The sequence below is a fragment of the Boleophthalmus pectinirostris genome, unplaced genomic scaffold (assembly GCF_026225935.1).
Source record: "Boleophthalmus pectinirostris isolate CB_2022bp ecotype Guang Dong unplaced genomic scaffold, ASM2622593v1 HiC_scaffold_19, whole genome shotgun sequence".
NCBI lineage: Eukaryota > Metazoa > Chordata > Actinopteri > Gobiiformes > Gobiidae > Boleophthalmus > Boleophthalmus pectinirostris.
In genome coordinates this window covers 30024308-30044298 of record NW_026571140.1, presented here as the reverse complement: position 1 = coordinate 30044298, position 19991 = coordinate 30024308, and the positions used below count along the sequence as shown (strand labels likewise).

Genomic DNA, 19991 nt, shown 5'->3' with positions numbered 1-19991 from the left:
CACACTCAGCTCTCTCAACTTCTGGGACAGGCATACTCGATGATATCACAGAAAATAAAGGGCATGTGGGTGCTCGCTGTAATAAATGGTAGTAAATTTGACACTAATAAATAAAGCATTACTCTTATCAACTATATATCCTTGTTAGCCTTACCCATCAGCCCTGTAAATGTTTGAGCTATCATCAGTTCTGTTTATTCTGGTCAAAGGCTTATGACTCTTTCCCTTTCTTACACTAAGAACTTGTGCAAGAAAATAAGCCCAATATACTTTGCATTCATTGTCTATTAGGTGCAGTATTGGAAGGTAACATATTCAAATTTTTTTTATTTTTTTTTTATAAAAGGAATAAAGAGTAAGTATTCAAAATATAGCATTCTGAATGGGGCCATGTAGCTGAATGTTACAAAATGTGACAATTAGGTCTATTATTCTTAAGCGAGTAATAATAATATTTTAACAATTCGTAAGTAATTTAAACAAAATTAAAATAAAGAAATAAATGATCCTCACAAAAATATAGCTGAATAATGAAAATATTCAGCTTTAGGCTATTTAATTCATTCACTGTTCAAATTAAGACTCTATTCAGCTTTTTTCAAAGTGTCTGGTCTACTAAAAAGCCTTCTCCTCATATTTAATAGAAATGGATTTAGTAATTAATTGTGAGGAAATGGAAGCATTGAAACAAAGTATATTCTACACGTTTGCTAAAAACAGTCTCCGTAGGTATAATAGGTTTTATGAGAAATGCGCTGCATTGTGGAAGTTACAAATAAAACCATTAGATCATTCAGTGTATTGATTTCCACGCGTGCTGTATGTGTCTGACCGCGCGACTTTGCTTCGTGTGCACACGGTCATTCTTTGAGGGCACTGAGGAAACGACAGCAGGTGTGCGATGTGAAGTGCATTGTGGGAAATATACTGAGCCAAGTATGGACAAGTATCATTTCAGCCCTGAAATTACCAATGTCTACTGAACATAAGTTAAAAGGAGCTGTTAACTTGAAAACTACCACTACATGACATCACAAGGTGGAACAGAGCAATTTGAGTTTTGGAGATGTAGACATGCAAAAAATATAGGACTGTGTCAATGAAACAAAAGACAAATCCAAGTAGGTTTTTGATGAGGAAACAACTTTCAAACACGGCTTAAAATTCACAAGAGTTAATTTTGTGTAATATAGGACCTTTAAAAGTGCTTTACTTGATTTTTAAAAACACAACTATTTTATTTTAAAGATACAGTATGTAACTTTCTGGAGGTGGTGCACCACTTGCATGATTCCATGGAAAAACAGAAAATCTAAACCATATTAAGGCCAAATAAGAGTCAAGTTTGTGGAGATCAGAGATTAGATTTAGCTAACCTGGGAGCTGCTGTGTTCCTAATAAGAAGTGAGCATGTGGAAAAAATGGTCACCTCTCTCTCTGTAACTGCAGCACTGAACCTTGTCATTTTGGTCTTAAATTGTTCATATTAACCCGCTGTGGTTGACGTCACGCTCCATTTGTCCACTTCTTTATACAGTCTGTGGTGAGATCCAAGGCCGCTCAAAGTAAGGACGCATGTTTTTCAGTGTTTTTTTTGTTTTGTTTTTTTTAAACAAATGAAACAATATCCTTTAATTTGACTAAAAAGTGACATACTATGGCTTAACAAAGGTCCAAAGATTTAGTATTAGTCACATTTCATGACACAGTCTGGCATCCTAATTTTTCACCACAATGTTTATAAGAGCTTTTAACGACTCCTTTAGGAGGCCAAAGTGAAGTTCTTCCATCAGTGTAATATTAATGACAACTAGTATGCTAACAGCACACCAGCCTTACTTCCTAGTTTGCAGACGATAAAACTGCATTATAATTATATGCAGGCAGCTCATAGCAATCTCATTTTGACCCTAAGAGCTACTTTTACAATATATCAGTACTAGGGAAAGACAAATTTTGTATTTGAATAATGGAACGGATTATTCAAAGTCAGCACCTCGTATTCCCAGAGGTCTCCCATCCCAGTACTAACCAGGTCCAATCGTGCCTTACTTCCGAAATCAGACGAGATCAAGAACTGCCAAGGTGGTCTAGTGTTACATGTACAGACTGCATAAAGAAGTGGACTAAGAGAGTGTGAAGTGCTCCAGCTCCAGTCAAATGAAGCTCACTGAGGCTTGCAGTTATGGAGCAAATTTGGAGCCAAGTTCCAGATTAGGAATAGGAAGTAATTTACAGACAAAATAGCAAAATGAGGAGCCTGACAGCAGCAGTTACAGTAAGAGGGGCGACAGTTTTTCAATGCATTAGAGGCAGGGTTGATGGAGCCGGAACTGAGCATGGAACGCAGTAGATTGCAGGTTAGCTATGTCCATTTATATACACAATTTAGGGTTACATGAGAAAAAAAATCATGAGCCAAATAAGGATTAACCCACCAAAAAGGTTCAGCAATATTGTTTCATTGTTAGCAAAATGCACTGGTTGAATTCTTGTAAATCTATCATTATAACATTTGTGAATAAATCGGTGGCTTTAACTTCTACTTTTATGTTGGTGAACAAGAGAAGCAATTTTCTTTTTACAATCAACAAAAGAAAATTCAGAAATTACTGTCATTACATTTTCAAAGAACACTGCAAATGACATGCAGAGCTGTTGAACACTATGGCACAAATCATGTAACAAAAGGCCAGTTTATTTAGTATTTTTCTAAGTGGACTCAAGAGCGCGCGATCCGTCTGACCCACTGTGAGCCAAGAGCACACTTCAAACAAAGGAGAGGGAATGAGTGGGTATTGAAAACAAATTTAAAAAAAGCTGAAAGAATATAGCTCAAATGGGATCAAAATTGCCAATCTTGAAACAACCCAGTTTCACCACTGATTTCAGCACAAGCTACAATGGCATTAGTGATCCATGTAACTTTGAGGCAAAAAATAGATTCAAATTAAATTATTGTTGAGGTGACAGTAGCTCAGTTGATAGTAAGGCTGAACGATCTATCATTTTGGATCGAAAATCACAATTTCAGACAACACAATTTTGGGAGTGTCAAAGCCAAATTTTTTTGCAGTGCTCCTAAAGCCCAATATATGGATTTATGGATCTGCATCGAGGTCTATGCACAATGAAGTAATTCAATACCCCAACACAAGGAGGCAAGGTTTTGAAACCTGGTGTTCGAGTAAAGTTTGAACCATCTCCAACACGATAGAAGCACAGAACAGACTCACCATCATCAGCACATCCTCTGTCACAGAAAGAACACTCATATTCCTCTGAGTCATGCCCTTTAGTCCAACAGAAGATGACGCATCAGGGTACAAGCAGCGAGCTGTTTTTTTCAGAGCTTATAGTTTATGCAAATTAGCCATGTGGTTTTAAGTTTAGTTTCTGTAAAACATAAACAAATGTGCGCAAAACTGCATTAAACGCATTTTTACTCAATGTATATTGAAAGAAAGGAAAGCGGAGTACAGGGAATGGAATACAGGAAATGTATGTAGAGCGGTGGTAGAGAGGACCAATCGCAGCCCTTATTGTCTGCGCCACTTCCCCCTGCTGTCTACGTCGTTTTGGCGTGTAATTAGAAAATTTCGGAGGTGCACATCGGTTGACGCAGATGGTGTGTAGGGGGTTCACGTCAACGCAGACTCTCTGCATCGTGAGGTAGATGATTTGATGCTGGACCGTAAACCTGGCTTTATGGTCCAGCATCAAATTCATCAGCGTAGGATTCTGGTATGATATAAGTTTCTGTGATGTTTGAAAATGTTCAAGAGTACTAAAAGTTGATTTGAAAAAAATGTGGATGAAATCAAAATCACCAGAAAAATCGCAATTATTTTTTTCTTAAAATTTTTCAGCCCTAGTTGGTAGAGTGAATGCTGTCGTTGTGTCCTTAGGCAAAGCACTTAACCCATCTCGCCCCGAGTGTCTATGTGCACTGATGTGTGAATGTGTGCGTAAATGGGTGAGTGGTTTCTTGATGTAAAGCACTTTGAGTGTCTTAAAATTAGAAAAGTGCTATATAAAAATATGACCATATGTCCTTACTGTGAGTAGGCTTGCATCTCCACAAACTCGACTCTTATTTTGCCTGGAGGTGTTTTGTGTTTTAGATTTTATGTTTCCACGGAATCCTACAAGTGACATGCCACCAGGAAGTTACTGTATGTGGTGTTACTTTAATACAGCATTTGGAGTTCTTCTCTGAACTTTGTAGGCTGTAGGGATGGCAAGCCTGAATCTTCTTTACTAATTTGTCTTTTGTATAATTATTAATTAAGTCTTTGTTCATGCTTAAGGGTATTAAAAGTGTGGTTATTATAAAGTGTTTTCTGTTATAATTTGGTTGATTCATCTTTATAACTGTAATGCTTTTTCTGTTAGCTTGCTTTGTTTTATTATTTGAGCATTTTCAGCATATTTGAGTGTTTAGACAACCACTATATAAACAAAACTTATTATTAAGGTCCTATATTATGCAAACTTGACTCCTGTGAGGTTTTAGCCATGTTATAATTTGGTTACCTCCATTGAAACTTGCCTCTAGTTGTGTTTTGTTTCGTTCACATGCTTGAATAATCCTGAATTATTAATTTGTGTAATATGGGACCTTTAATAATGTGAATGAATGTGAATGTGAGTTTTGTTTTAGTTTATAGTTTACAAACCTCTGTAGAAGCTGCCGACTCTGCGAGGCATGGACTCAGTGAAGATCATTCGATTTTCTTTGGCCACTCCGTCTTCGCCGTGAGGGTCGTGGTACATACTGACCTGCTATGGGACCCAACAAGTGAGGAGAAACTTCATATCAATACATAATCAATTAATAATATTGATATAAAACAGTTAGATTATTATTAGGTTATAGCGAGCTGCCTGCACAATATAAGACATTGTTAAGCTCTTCAATGTGCCACATATATATCAGCAACAACATGCAAGGAAGCTTTTGAACAGAAAAATATATAGAGAGCCTTTTTGCATCGTAAAGGAAATAAAATGTAAAATAAAACTAAACTAAACTAAATATAATATAATATAATATACTATAAAAATAAACTAAAATAATCACTGGATTTTAAACAACCTCTGAACTACTTTGTATCAAAAACATCTCCTATCTTTTCTGCTTTATTTAATGAGCTCATATTAAATAAACGATTAATGTATGAGTCAAAACATAAATAAGTTTTCTTGGTTGTAGTTTTTTTTTAACTGCTGGATGGATAATTACAGAGAAAAGCTTGAACTTAAAGGACCCATATTACGCTATTTTCTGCTATTTCCTCATTAAAAACATATCTGGTGTTGTGTATTGTTTTATTCAAATGCTTCTAATAAACACAAATCCTGCATATTTAGGCTGAATTCTTCTCTCAAACAGAAAACTCTGTTTCACCTTGTGATGTTATGATGCTCCACTGTGTTTTTAAACTCTTCTACACCTTCACTAGAATAATTTGTATGATTTCAGCCCTGGAACTGCCAATCTCTACTGAACAAAAGGTAAAACATAGCTGTTGAAAACTACCACTTCATGACATCACAAAGTGTAACAGAGAATTTTGAACTTTGGAGCTGTAGACAGACTAATAAAGCAGAACTACTCAAATATATGTGAATAAAACTAAACACAACTCCAGGTATGTTTTTGAAGAGGTAAAAACATTATAAAATTGCTTAAAACTCAAAAGAGTCACAGAGTTTGCGTAATATAGGACCTTTAAAATGTAAATGGGAATAACCCTTAAGAAACTTTGCATCCAAACTGCCTATCTGAATCAAGATTATATTGACTGAATGACAGTTGTTGTTCGGACCTCATTTTTAGCTCGCTGTGAGTGAAAAGCGGCGGTGTTGTCCCGCGTAGACTCTTTGATGGGAGGACAGGGGTGGCTCATGTCTTTAGGAGACTGCTCGCTCTGTCAAAGAGGCGCACAGATGCAGGTCAAAGCAGACAGGGGGCAGCAGCGAGTGTGAGGATGACGCACAGAAACTAGACACAAGCTTTAGCTGCAGCAAAATGTGTGTACAAATACATCAGACAGAGTATTACGGTCAACTGTTTCATATTTAAGATTAGAGATGAATTTCTGGACCACACAGATACACTATTGCTATAGTTTGTTGTCTCTTCCCTTTTGTTCTTCATTGGATAGTGATACTGATTTTTTTTTAATTTTTTATATCAACCAGGCACGTGTTTACACACTAGTCTTATTTCAAAATACACCTAATTAAAGCCCCACTGAGTCAAAAAATAGACTACATTAAGAACATGTTTTTTTCCATGGATGCACTGATCCAGCTTTTTCAGCTCTGATATCAAAACTATGGCTCAAAAGCTTTGTATGAGTTAAAGTTCAAACATTATGAGACATCCTGGGCCTACACCAGTCTGTAAAAACTCTCATTACATCCATTTTACGCCCCAACCAGGATCGGTTAAATCGATATAATGAAAACAATATCTGATCCTGGATCAACGCAGAATTCGATACCAGTATCAGTATTTTTTCCCTTTTGGATGTTTTTATTGCACTGAAAAACCTACCTAGGATTAGTACTGAAACTTGCACCATTGCCAAGTCTCAACGGTCCACTGGTTCAATAAGCTTTAGTGCTATTGGTGCTCTTAACAGTGGCGCTGATCACACACTCACAGTACACGCTCAAATACAAGTGTAAAACATAAAACAGACTGTTCGGTCCATGGGCAGTTAAGAGGAAAAGGATACTAACTTTGGTCATAGTATCGGTACAGTCCTCCCTGGATGAGCTGACCGAGTGCCCCGTGAGGGTGGTGCGATGCTGGAGCTGAGGGGAGAGAAGCTGGAGGCTGCTGGCCCGTGTGGGGATGGCCTGACCTGGGACGGGCAGGCCAGGCGCCGGTGCCCCCTCTGTGCCATGGGGCCTGTGCCGCTCCCTCCGCACGTACATGGAGTGCCTCTGGGGACGCTGCTGAGAGGAGAAGGGTGATGTGTAGCCCAGACCATAGTGGTATGACTCGTGGGGTGATGGGAGGGTGTGGGTGGAGGAGATGCCAGGTCCTCCAGGGTCCAGCAGCTCTGCACCTGGTTCTAAAGAGGCAAACGGAAAAGAGATCAAGAAGTGCATGGTACATAATCGTGTGGATGTGAACTAATTTCTGCTTTTGCCAAATGCCCTTTCCATTTTAAACTCGCCAGACATAACGCTGATTAACAAACTAAAATAGCAGTAGTGTTATATAAAGCGTGTCTGTCAGTGTCCGTGTTGTGTAATCATGATGTGTGACTTTATGTTTATGTTGTATCTGCAGCTGTTTGTACTCCAGCCAAAGACAATTTTCCCTCTCAGGCAAAAAAGACAATTCTGAATATGATTATCTTGTCATTGGGAAATTAAAGTAGCATGTCCCTTTATCAAATAACTTATGCCTGCATCTTTTGATTAAACATTTTTTTCCCCCAAGGTTTATGTTAAAAGGGTACACTTAGTTTTGGGAGTAACACACTACAAATACAGTTACAGTAATAAAAGTAATATAATTTTATCTGTATCATGGTACAAAAAAAAGCCTCTAATCCATTTTTTTTTTCAATAGATATGATTTGTATCTAGTCTCCCTCACCTGGCACCAGTGATTTGTGTCTGGATTTGTGTCTTGAGGAGGAGTCCAGGGTGCTGCTCTCCATGCGCATGTTCCCTCCACTGCGAGAGGCGGGGCTGTGGCCGGAGCGGTCGCTATGACGATTGGAGGGGCTCCCGGGCGGTCCCTGAGGTCCCGTCTGAGTGTTCAGGTCCAAACAGCTGGTGGGGAAGAAGCGGGCGCCAGGTCCCACGGCGGGTGCGTTGGCGTTCGGGTCATCGGGGTGCAGGCGTGTGTCGCTAAGGTTACCCACAGACTTGGCATCGCTCAGGGCACTGTGGCTCTTGGACAGGCTCAGGTAGGAGGCGGAGCTTTTGGAGGAGGACGACATGGAGCCGTGAGCAGAGTCTGCCATACTGTGACCACAGAGGGTAAAGAGCCAGAAAATTACTTCATATTGATATACATATATATAAAAAATATTTTAAAAAATGTGATTTTCAACATTAAATAATAGTGCTTTCTTTTATATTACCATGTTGCCTTAATACAAACATTTTATGACCAAAATGAGGAGACTAATAGCAGCCAGAGTCCTGCACCGAGTTGAGTACCTGCGGGTACCTGACGGGTACAGGCAAATAGTTGCTGAAATGGGAGTATGCGGGTGGGTAGTAATTACACACGGGCAGGTCAAGACTATATCAAGACTACACCAGAATTAATCTTGGACTTAAGAGAGAGGGAGAATGCCAAGCTCATGGAGCAAAGTGTCCGCAAAGCGCAATTGGGAGACAGTTAGCTCCACAGGGCACGGAGCTCTACGTTGCTCTTTTCGCCTGCAGCCACCCAATGGTCCATGCAGTCACACCTCCGAGCCGTCCCGATAGTGAATCCTAGTTCAGTTCTGGTTTAGTCCTGGTTTAGTCCTGATTTAGCCCTGGTTTTGTCCTCCTGGTTCAGTCCTGGAAACAGTCCTGGGTTAGTCCAAGATTAGACCTGGTTTAGTCTTGGTTCAGTCCATGGCGTGTGTGGCGTTTCATTTCGTGATTGTAAGTCGTAACTTTTCAATTCAAATTCTGATGGATGCTTCAGTTAGAATGCTTTTAATCTGTGTATGATTTATCACGGGCATGGGGGGGTAACAGGTGGAATGTTAATGGGTTCAGGAGGGTGCGGGTTTAACTTTGATAAAATCACAGGTTCGGCAGGTGTGGTGCTGTACTGTGCGAGTGCGGGCGGCTGCGGGTCTCCAAAAATGGACCCGTGCAGGACTCCGCTACTACTACTACTACTACTACTACTACTACTACTACTACTACTACTACTACTACTACTACTACTTCTACTCCTACTACTACAGTTTATTCAAGTATCTAACTGCCCACCTCTGAGTGTGTCCATGTCGGCCGTGTTTATCTGGAGCAGACTGGAGTGTGTTGGTTTTCCCCTCCAGAAACGTGTGCCTCCCCGCCTGCTGCTGAGGCTGGGGCTGGGGCTGCTGCTGCTGGACCCGCGATGACCCAGTTTTCGCGTGTCCGTACTTCGCTGCATGTCCCGGATCGGAGAGTTTCGGTGACGGTCCCAAGTTGAAGTCAAACTCTTTAGTCTTGTCTTTGGGGCTGAGCAGGTGTGGCAGTATATTGTTATTGATCAGGTCTTTGCTGGAGGAGGCCGTGCGGTTCAGAGTTTGGGACAGGTACTGGGTTTTGGGGTGCAGGGTGGGGCTCAGGCTCGTCGGCGCCCCCTTGTTGCCGTTGAGGAAGTTGTCGTTGCCGAGGTGATGGAGGTCGCCGTGACGAGGCAGGCTGGAACACTCTTTGCTGTTGGAGCGGCGATGAGAGGTGCTCTTACTGTGGCTCCTAATGGGACATAAAAATACAGCAGAATACATTTGGCTTTAGAAGTACCACTTGTTTTAAATAATGACTATAGTAAAACACAAATGAATCAGGACTGGGACTAAACTGAGGGCTAGAACTGGTCTGCATTATGACATAAAAGTGCACTATAACTGTAACTTTACTGGTTGGGTGGGGGGACCGATATTGCGACATGGTATTGCTTTGACTGGAATGTTCCAGAGTAAGACATTACCATAATCCAAAAGACCGTCACAAACATATTTTCACCTTCTTATCTGTTACAATATTTAAAAATTTTCCAGATTATAGCAACAAAATCTCATTAGAGACAAGCAGGTGATGGACAGTTCACTGAAAAATTACACAATGCACCTTCAGCTTTAGTTTTCATTTTTCATTCCACATCCTTCTCTTAAATGTGTCTCTCTCTTTTTAATTTTATGATGATTATTTATGTTTTGATTTGTTTGTATTGTGATTTTAATCTATTTCTTATTCTGTAAAGCACTTTGAATTACTTTATGTACAAATGGTGCTATACAACATAAACTTGCCTTGCCTTTAGCTGAGTGGACTGAACTAAAATGAAGTTATCCCATTTTGAGAAAAGGTAAAATAAGGACTAGAACAGGCCCAGTAGAATCTATATATATATATATATATATATATATATATATATATATATATAAATGATTCTGTCAGGAGACCCCAGGGGACTTGTGGTTGCAGGAGCTTTTTTAACAGTGTAATTTAGGAACTAGGAGTGAATGAACGTTGCAATATAAAGCAGTATCCAAGGTATTATTAGACTTTTATCTGGTGTTTATTCTTGTCTATATTGATACTTTGCTTCTGATGTCCTGAACATTCCCTGGGGGTATGAATCTGAACTGGAAGCACTGCATCTGAAGATCTAGTACTCAAGTTAGCCCTTAAGCTGATCTTTTTTTTTTTTTTTTTTTCACAGTTTCACCTGAAAGAACTGACCCAGCTAAATTGAAACTACAACAGGTAGCTCATTTTGTGCAGTTAAACTCTCTAATAACATTACGGTCATAAACTAGTTACGCAGCATTACCCAACAGTTTTTTAGGTAGTCACACTCAGCTTTTTGTTTTTATTTTTTTAGTACTGCTTTTATGTATTGATTTGATTATTTTTGTTGATTGATTTTATTTATTGATTCTATTAGTTTCCTCGTGGTTGAAACATAATTCAGCAGATTTTTTTTTTTTTTTTTTTTAAGTAAAACGTTTTACACTGCTATGTGAAGCACTTTGGAAACTTGTCTTGTTTATAAAATGTGCTATACAAATAAAGGTCGATTGGATTGTTGAAAATCAAACAATTGTAACCTTTGATTTATTTGACACGTATTATTTTATTTTTGGATTTTGTATATTATTTTGAATAATTAATTTAAGTTTGCATTTCTTTTATTAACAATTCATATTATTATATTATGTTGCGTTCTGCAGAATAGTGTTGGTTCTATTGTTGTTTCGGTGGAGCGCATTGTGCACGAGAGAGAGAGAGAGTGTGAACAAATTGCAGAATAAAGACGAGTTGAACACTGTCCTGCCATGTTGGTCTATGTTAGCAAGGAAGACAGAAGGAAAATACATTATATTAAATCTCTCTGTAACACACCATACCCACAGCCTAGAGACTGATGAGCACAGCTCTTGAAAATGTATTGTATAAATCCATTTTGTATTTTTTCTTGCGTTTTCACACTATCTAAAAACTTTTTGTCAGTGTTAAAGTGAATGTGTGCATTGTGTCACCATGGTAACTGCTAAACATTTCGCATATGTATAAATGCAGACCCCCCCACCTCTGCACGATGTTACTGCAAAGTATCAACACTGTAAATACATCCATAGGAACTCATTCTACAATTTACATAATAGTGTTTGTAGCGTTAGAATTTCCCACTTATTGAACAAATAAAGGTTTATGTATCTTATGTAGTTTTAAGTGAGTTCTTGATCTAATCACTAAAGTAAATAATCAGGTTCAACATTTCTGACTATTTCATGGCAAAGTACAATGTAATTAACAGGAAAAACTTGCCCCAAAGGGGAATTTACTGAGAAATTACTTGTACATAGTAGCTCAAACATCACAATATATTATAATAACAAAGTGCAACAATATAAATGGTAATAATGAATTCTAATTAAGTAGTAAAAATAGCAAGAGACTGGTGTCAGATAAGGCATAATTATGTAAATGTATATGTACAGGTAAAGGAGGTCATAAGGAAACAGTGCAAAGATGATGTGAGGATAGTCCGACCTGGTTGGGACAGTGTTCTCCCCGTGGTGGTGGGTTTTTCTCTTCGAGGAGCGTGGGGGGTTTGGGGAGGCGGGGGGTGGTCTCTCTCGCTCCACCTGCCTCAGAGGCTGGAACACAGGGTGGTTCAGGCTCTGGTCTGTCAGGTAACGCTCGGTTGGGTTCAATAGCAGCAGGTTCTGAGGGACAGAACACAATCACAAAGAGGTTTAATAAGTCTTAAGACCCACTTTTATTCTCTGGCTTTTTAAGTTGTGTATAGTCCTCTGTGTCTTTTATTTATTTAAAACTTGTTGTATTGACTTTATTTATTTATTGTTATTTTATGGTTTTATTTAAATCTGAGCATTTATTTTTTAATATCATATAATTATTGTTGTTACTTTGAATTTGTGCAGCACTTTGGAAACGGTCTGTTTAAGAAATGTGCTCTACAAATAAAGTGGAATGGATCAGTTTACTTGAATCTTGTTTAGATTTTGTATATTTATAATGTTAGCTTAGTTTGGCAATGTTTGAACTTGTTTCTGATGTTATGATTGGCACATTTCAAGATAAGCATGTAAAGCTGTTTTGTACCAAGTTAATCTTCAATAAATCTAAATCTAAGAACAGAGTTTGTCAATCTGTGGTGCTGCATCTTAGCCAGGCTGACGCCACTTCGTGTCTCCACTCAATTTCATTTCTCTCCAGAGACTAGGTCAGAAATCAGAATACACTAGACGGTTTGCCCACCGGACATTGTAGACTGCGCACCGGCCAATCAGCGAAGAGCTATGAAGCCATGACGTCAAACTCAGCACAACAGCAAAACAAAGCGGTCGAGATGGATGTAGACAAAGCCGTACATTCTGTGTTGGCAACAATTCCTGAGATCGAGGATTTATAGAGAATGTTTGGTGAATTTGATCAAGGGGAAAGACATTATAGCCCTTCTTCCTACGGGATTTGGTGCATTACATATGTCACGACCAAACAGCAGTGGTTGGTTAAATGAAAAAAGTACCCGCCTACGTCGAGCGAATGAATCCTAATGTTGCAAGGTCAGATTGTTTCCATGAAGTGGAATCAAGCTAGCGGCATCTGGTGGTACTTCTGGAAATTATGGATATTTTTTTAAGAGACAAATCTATCTATATTTTGTCCTCCTTTGGGATAATATTATTTAGAAATACTTCCTTCATAATTTAGTCTCACTTTAGTCCTGGTCTAGACTCATTTTCAACTGAACATAGACCTGATTATAATCTGAGTTTAGATCTGTTTGTACCCAGAAAGCCAAATATTGTCTTGGGTGATATTTGGTAATGTTGAAGGTGTCAACACATAATGGTAAAGAGTCGGCTTAAAACATAAATGATAAGATCTAGCATGATGAGCTGATGCATATAATTTCTAGAGAGCAGTTGTATCTGAGATAAAGTGAAAATATCCTTAGATTAAATTATATTTATTTTGCACATAGAAGTAAAAAACATTGTAAACAAATACACATACAAATAAACATAAACATATGTAATTATAACTAATCTAAAATGAAAGATCTAATAATTATTATGGACAGTTGACTTCAAGACTAAATTATGTAATGCAAAACAACAAAAGAGGAAACTAAGATAAATAAATACATAAATAAAGAGAAAAAAATGGTTGCAACCACTGCTGTAAATAATTTTATAAAGCTTATTTCACATAAACTGCATATTTGTAATGTCTGTTGCTTTTACCTTCATCAAATCCAACATCAGACCACTCATGATTCCCTGGTACCTCCTCTCCAAAGTCTGTGGATGAGTTACTGAAGGAAACTGGCATGAAATACAGAAACAGAAAAAAAAAACACAAAAATTTAGGATAATTTCACAGCAGATTCATTGGTTCAAACATTCTTTCACGCACCACGCCGCTAAGCCTTCTGGGTATTTTCTGTAGCTGCTAAACCCAACACCAACCACCTATCTTTCTCATGAGTCATACCCGGCTATTTGGCACTGGGAAAGCTGCCACTGGAGACGAAAGAGGAGGACTAAGTGCTGGGGATGGATAGTAGTGGCCATTTTCACTGTAATTATTTTATTATGTTACATCTATGTTGCAATTCTGAGGCATACGGCTGCAAGATTAATCACTACTGAATCAAAATCTCAATTTAAAATGAACGCAAAGAGCAAATCACAAAGGTTGCAGTTTTTGAAGAACCATAATTTCCTCCATAAACAGTATAATATTCTGTCAGTTTAGATCTGTACAAATGTTCTGAAATGTGATTCATGTATGAGTGTGCCAGGTCATATTTCACTCTTTTTGTCAATACTTTGAACAGAATCCTATAATTAAAACATGAATCGCAATCATTTGTCAGTGAAATCACAATAAATTATTTTTACAAATACTGGGGTACCTGATTAGTAATTAGTAATAGAACATTTTGTGTTTTTCCCCAGAGAGTATATTGTAAAAGAAACACTTTGTGACTAAATAAACCGCTGCACACTGTCTACAGCTAATTACAGTATTTTTATGTCTTGTCAAGCTGTTGTGGTAGCACTCTGTAGGGGGGGTGACTTAGCATGTGGAGCAAAGGGACAGGAGACTGAGAGCGTCAAAAAACCAAAAAAACAAAACAAAAAAAAAAAAAAACTACGGAAACAAATTATACATTTAAAGGTCCTGTATTAGGCAAAATTGACTCCTAGAATGTTGTCATCAAAAACATACCCGGGATTGCGTTTTGTTACATTCACACAAGTTTGACTAATCCTCTTTTAACAGACTGTGTTCCTCTCCAAAGCTCAAAATGCTCTGTTCCACCTTGTGATGTCATGAAGAGTTTTCAAGTTAACATCTACTTTTTACCTTTAGTTCAGTAGAGATTGGCCATTCCAGGGTTGAAATCATCCAAATGATTCTACTGAAGGTGTATGGAGTTTAAAAACACAGTAAAGCACTTTCTGTTAGAGCCCTGCAGGAGGCCTGTGGGTCCCCCAACGAGAGACTTGATGTAAAAGATTGCGGCGTGGGACACATTTTGAAAGCTCATTGCGGGCATGTGCAGGAGCAGGACTGGACAATGTAGGAGCAAAACATGAGTGTAAAGTAAAATATACAAATGATTCATGTATGACTATTCTACACAATTTGTGCTGGATATTTTATTTGGCATCAATAAAAACATTTTATGCAACCTGAATTTGCGGACGTGGTCTAATCTTGTGCACATTTTAGACAATTCCATAACGCTTCTCCGTGTTTGATAGATCTTAAGAAAGCGAACGTCCCCATCCTGCGGGATTTATGGGTGGGAGCGTGGCAAAATATCGCAGATGCTGGCGGGAGCAGGAATGAAAATTACAATTCTTTGCGGGCACTGGCAGGAGTGGGACTGCACAATAAGGGTGCGGGCAGGAGCAGGACTGAAAATTCTGTCCCACGCAGACCTCTGCTTTCTTTATTACCACATGACATAAGGTGGAACAAAGTGTTTTCTGTTTGAGAGAAGAACTCAGCCTAAATATGTAGGGTTAGTGAATGAAACAAAACACAATTCCAGGTTTTTGATGAGGAAACAACATTATAACAGATCAGAAAATAGCATAAAATGAGCCCTTTAATTTGTTTCATGCAGATAAGAGCGGGCCTTCATCTCATCCTCTCTCTATAGGAGCTTTCAAATGCAATGACATCATGAGTCCTTCATAGTGAGGTAATGGAGATAAAATTACCCTGATGCCGTGGAATCGAGGGTTGTTGTAGAAAAGCTTCATTTGTTCTGCAGGAAGTGGACCCAGGACCTTCTGAATGGTGAAGAGCTGTTGGCAAAATTACACGCAATTAGTGCACAAAGCAGACCTCATAAATGTACAGAAAATGGTACATCAAATGGACCAGAGACCGAGCTTCAATAGAGTCATTTGATACAAGATTTCTATAAGCGATGTGCAGAAATAAAGGAATGAAAGGACTTTTTTTTTTTTTTAAATGTTAAACGTCCTATATTCTCTACTTTCTACTCTTTCTAGGTAAAAGGAGCTGTTAACCTGAAAACTACCACAAGACGACATCATAAGGTGAAGCAGGGCATTATTTTGAGTTTTGAAGATGTAGACAGACTAATAAAAAGATTACTCAAACACAACTCCAGGTATGTTTTTGTTGACGTAGAAGCATTATATCATGACTTAAACCTCACGAGAGTCAATTTTGTATAATATAGGATCTTTAAATGTTTCAATGTTCATTAATAGAGATTGAGAAATTCTTTGAAAACAAAAAAATAATAAAGTAAAGTAAAAAGTAAAGTAGGGTAAAGTAAAAAGTTAATAAATTGTTTTTGTCCTGAAATTCAATGTGTCACTCATACGATTAATTAACATAAACTAAACTAAATATGTCAGATGGAAATATATACAGGATAAAGTAATGCAGTTTGAAACCTGTGCAGTTGTTTCACTTTAGTACTCAGAAAAATTAAATGTATTCATAGGTTTCATTCATAGCTTCTCATTATATGCAACATTTTGAAGACTTCACATAAGAAAGATATAATATTTAGGTTTAAATTGTTAATGTTCTTTGGCAGCTGTCCTAATTTTTCATAATTCTGAAACCCATGGATATGTGTACAATATTTTTTCTATTTTTTTGTGCTTGTTTCATTTACCAATTGAAGTTGTTTTAAATGTTCAGACTTTCCTTTCACATAATCTTGCCTTTAAACTTTGTGATAAACGTACTCATGGATTTCAGGCTCAGTTTGAGGACTTTTAATCCATTCAGAAGAAATAATATTTAGTTTTAAATTGTTGCGAGATTCTCATTACTCTGAAACCGATGTTGTAGAATTGTTTTTTATTTTTTGTACTTAACCTGAGTCTCCTTTAACAAACTAAAACAACTTCCCTTGACAATTAGCTTAAGCAGTATTGAAGTTTAAACAGTATTGAACTTTAAACAGTGTGTCTTTAGTTTAATTGTACCAGTATTTGGTCGCACACACCTGATCGATCTCGCTCTCTCCGGGGAACAGAGGCTGGCCATCACTCAGTTCTCCCAGGATACATCCCACAGACCACATGTCCACGGCCTTTCCGTAGGGAGCCCTGAGACAAGCAACAAGACAGGAATTACCAATTTACCAGTCATTTTAATCAATGGTGAAATGTCAACCTCACAGCAGTTAACTTTCTCTAAACACACAAATGTAAAAATGTTTGATGCACAAAACCAGATGCAAACATTAGCTGGGCCCATAACATAATAAAACCCTAATTCAAACCAACATTGTGTAACTTTCTGGAGATGGCACTTCACCTGTATGATTCCATATGAATACAAAGTTAAAGCCATACTCTGGAACATTCCCCATGGAGATAAGAGAGTTACAGAGAGTTACATACAGTTGAACAGTGGTCCCCAACCTTTTTTGCGGTTTTATGTCTGACAATATTTTGCGGACCGGGTGGGGGGCGCATAGAAGAAGCAAAGTGTGAGGAGGAGCAGTGTGTGGTCCACACGGCATGGCTTTGTCCTGGTTAAATCCTGTTTTTGTCCTGGTTTTGTCCTGGTTTAGACCTGGTTTAAACCTGGATTAGTCCTGGTTTAGATCTGGTTTAGACCTGGTTTAGACCTTTTTTAGACCTGGTTTAGTCCTGGTTTAGTCCTGGTTTAGACCTGGTTTAGACCTGGTTTAGTCCTAGGTTAGACCTGGTTTAGTCCTGGTTTAGACCTGGTTTAGACCTGGTTTAGACCTGGTTAAGACCTGATTTAGTCCTGGTTAAATCCTGTTTTAGTCCTAGTTTAGTCCTGGTTTTGGACCTGGTTTAGACCTGGTTTTAGACCTGGTTTATACCTGGTTTATACCTGGTTTAGACCTCGTTTTAGTTCTGGTTAAGTTCTGGTTTTAATTCTGGTTTAGTCCTGGTTTTAGAGTGTGGTTTAGAGACGTGGCATATGGGTGCATTGAAGGGGGGGGGGTTCAAGCTTTCGCAGCCCGGTACTAAACGGCCCACAGCTCGGTGCTGGTCTTCAGGCCGGGCGTTGGGGACCCCTGCAGTAGAAGATTATAGCCAAAGGAATGACATTTCCATGGAGACAACCAGGCCAAGTCAGAGTCGTCCTTATGGAGATGCAAAGTCACTCACAGTAAGAAGGTTTTTGTATTTTTTTCAGTGCAATAAAAACATCCAAAATGAAAAATCCATGCTTTTATTTTAGTGTATTTTTTGGCTAAAAGTGACATGCTGGCTTTTTAAATGTGGAATACTCCTGTTAAAGATGGCTAATACCTGCTGTGGTGTAAAAGGTTGGGAAATACAAAATTTTTAGCCCATATAAGACTCAGAACCTTGAGTCGACAAAAGAATCAGCCCAGTAACTAGTTCACACTGTATAGGCTGTGTGAGTGCTGCGGTCACTGGTCTATAATGTGTAGCTGGGGTGAACGTGTGAAAGATCTGGCTCCATCATGGCAGAGAGAGAGAGGGAGAGAGGGAGAGGAGCGAGTGGGCGGCATTCAAACAAACGTCTCGATAAATGTTCCAAGGCATTACTAAATCAGGCTACAGCTTCAGCGCAGAGGCTAGTGCCGATCCTGCGGCCAAGAATCAACGGACAAACACTCCATGCAACAGAGGGGAAAAGAAAGGCAAGAACACGAGTACGTAAGTGTATGCTACAGTAAGAGTTAAGTATACAGACAAAAAGTGGAACAAATAAAATGCAAGACTGAGAATCTCACATATTAAAATGTTACGGCACAGCATAACTTCTCTGGTGGAGAGTACACAAACTGCTTGGAGATGTTATTACTTTGTCTGCAATGTTCCACAGAATGGCATTAAACTTATGTATCTCCATGGAGACAAGATGAATTAAATCTGAAAATTATAGTACGTATGTTTTGTCAAGGGCTTTTTGAGCAATGATAACACACAAAATTAACTAAATGCACACATAGAGCATATGACAGACCCCCACCCTAGTAGAAATGTTACACAATGTACCTTTAATTTTAAATACATTTTACTTAATTCATTTATTAATATTATTTGAAATGCCCTATAAACAGTGTTGGGAAGGTTACTTTTGAAATGTATTCCCCTACAGATTACAGATTACATGCACCAAAATGTAGTTTGTAATGTAATCCATTAAATTACTTAAAGTGAGTAACGTAATCTGAATACTTTGGATTACTTGATTTGCTGTAGAGAAGCAAAGACTACGATATCATAATATAAGATGCTTTGTCTGATAAAAGAAAATAAAAAGCCCAGACTTTACTCAACCGTATTAAAAATATTATTGATAGAAGACGAGGAGACACGTCCGCGCAGCATGATTTAGTCCTGTTAAATCCTGTTTTAGTCCTGGTTTAGTCCGGGTTTAGTCCAGGTTTAGTCCTGTTTTAGTCCTGTTTTAGTCTTGGTTTAGACCTAGTTTAGACCTGGTTTAGATCTAGTTTAATCCTGGTTTAAGTCCTGGTTTAGACCTGTTTTAGTCTGGGTTTAGATCTAGTTTAGTCCTGGTTTTAGTCCTGGTTTTAATCCTGGTTTTAATCCTGGTTTTAGTCCTGGTTTAGACCTGGTTTAGACCTGGTTTAGTTTCCAGCAATGAGTGGAATTACCGAAAAAAAAAAGGAAAAACAAAAGGAAAAAAAAAAAGGTGGGATATAGCCCAAAATGTGAAAACAGGAAAACACCACACTATAATCCATTTATTTCAACAAAGTAACTGTAATCCAATTACCTCTCACTGAAACAGTAACTGTAACTGAATACAGTTACTCATAATTTGTACTCTGATTACGTAACTCCGGTACAATCTGTTACTCCCCAACACTGCCTATAAATCGGAGCAGCCATATATATAATTTAATAAAGGCCAAGCCACTAATAAAGGACTTTGTATTTTGAAAATAGATCAAACTTAAGAGAAGACTTTTTTGTAATCATATCTTGGTGTTCTTTTTCATGGCTATAATCTGCACTTTTCTGAACAACAGCACTTACACCACAAACCCAAATGTATTTTTTATATAAATGGATATCAGTCTGAATCCCACTCCCTTTGTCGCATCTCCAGCCAAAACCAAACATGTTTCAGATTTGTTTATTTCAGTGACGCATGAGAAACAATAGAGCTTGTTGGTCACCTATCAGTTTAGTGCTTCGCTCAGTGATTTTGCAGAAATTTGTGATGTTTTTCAGTCTTTTGTGATCTGTGATATTTTTCCCCTTAATTTTTTT

At 38.2% G+C, this 19991-nt stretch overlaps 1 protein-coding gene across 1 annotated transcript in view; it reads right to left on the bottom strand.

Moving 5' to 3' along the window:
- Positions 1–19991, bottom strand: part of LOC110173077 (cyclin-dependent kinase-like 5) — a 34753-nt gene that overhangs the window by 7665 nt on the left and 7097 nt on the right. The window contains 9 exon segments of the mRNA XM_055154765.1: positions 4680–4782; positions 5832–5933; positions 6754–7091; positions 7625–7998; positions 8971–9444; positions 11749–11924; positions 13473–13553; positions 15468–15554; positions 16742–16844. Coding sequence (XP_055010740.1) covers positions 4680–4782; positions 5832–5933; positions 6754–7091; positions 7625–7998; positions 8971–9444; positions 11749–11924; positions 13473–13553; positions 15468–15554; positions 16742–16844 — 1838 coding nt within the window.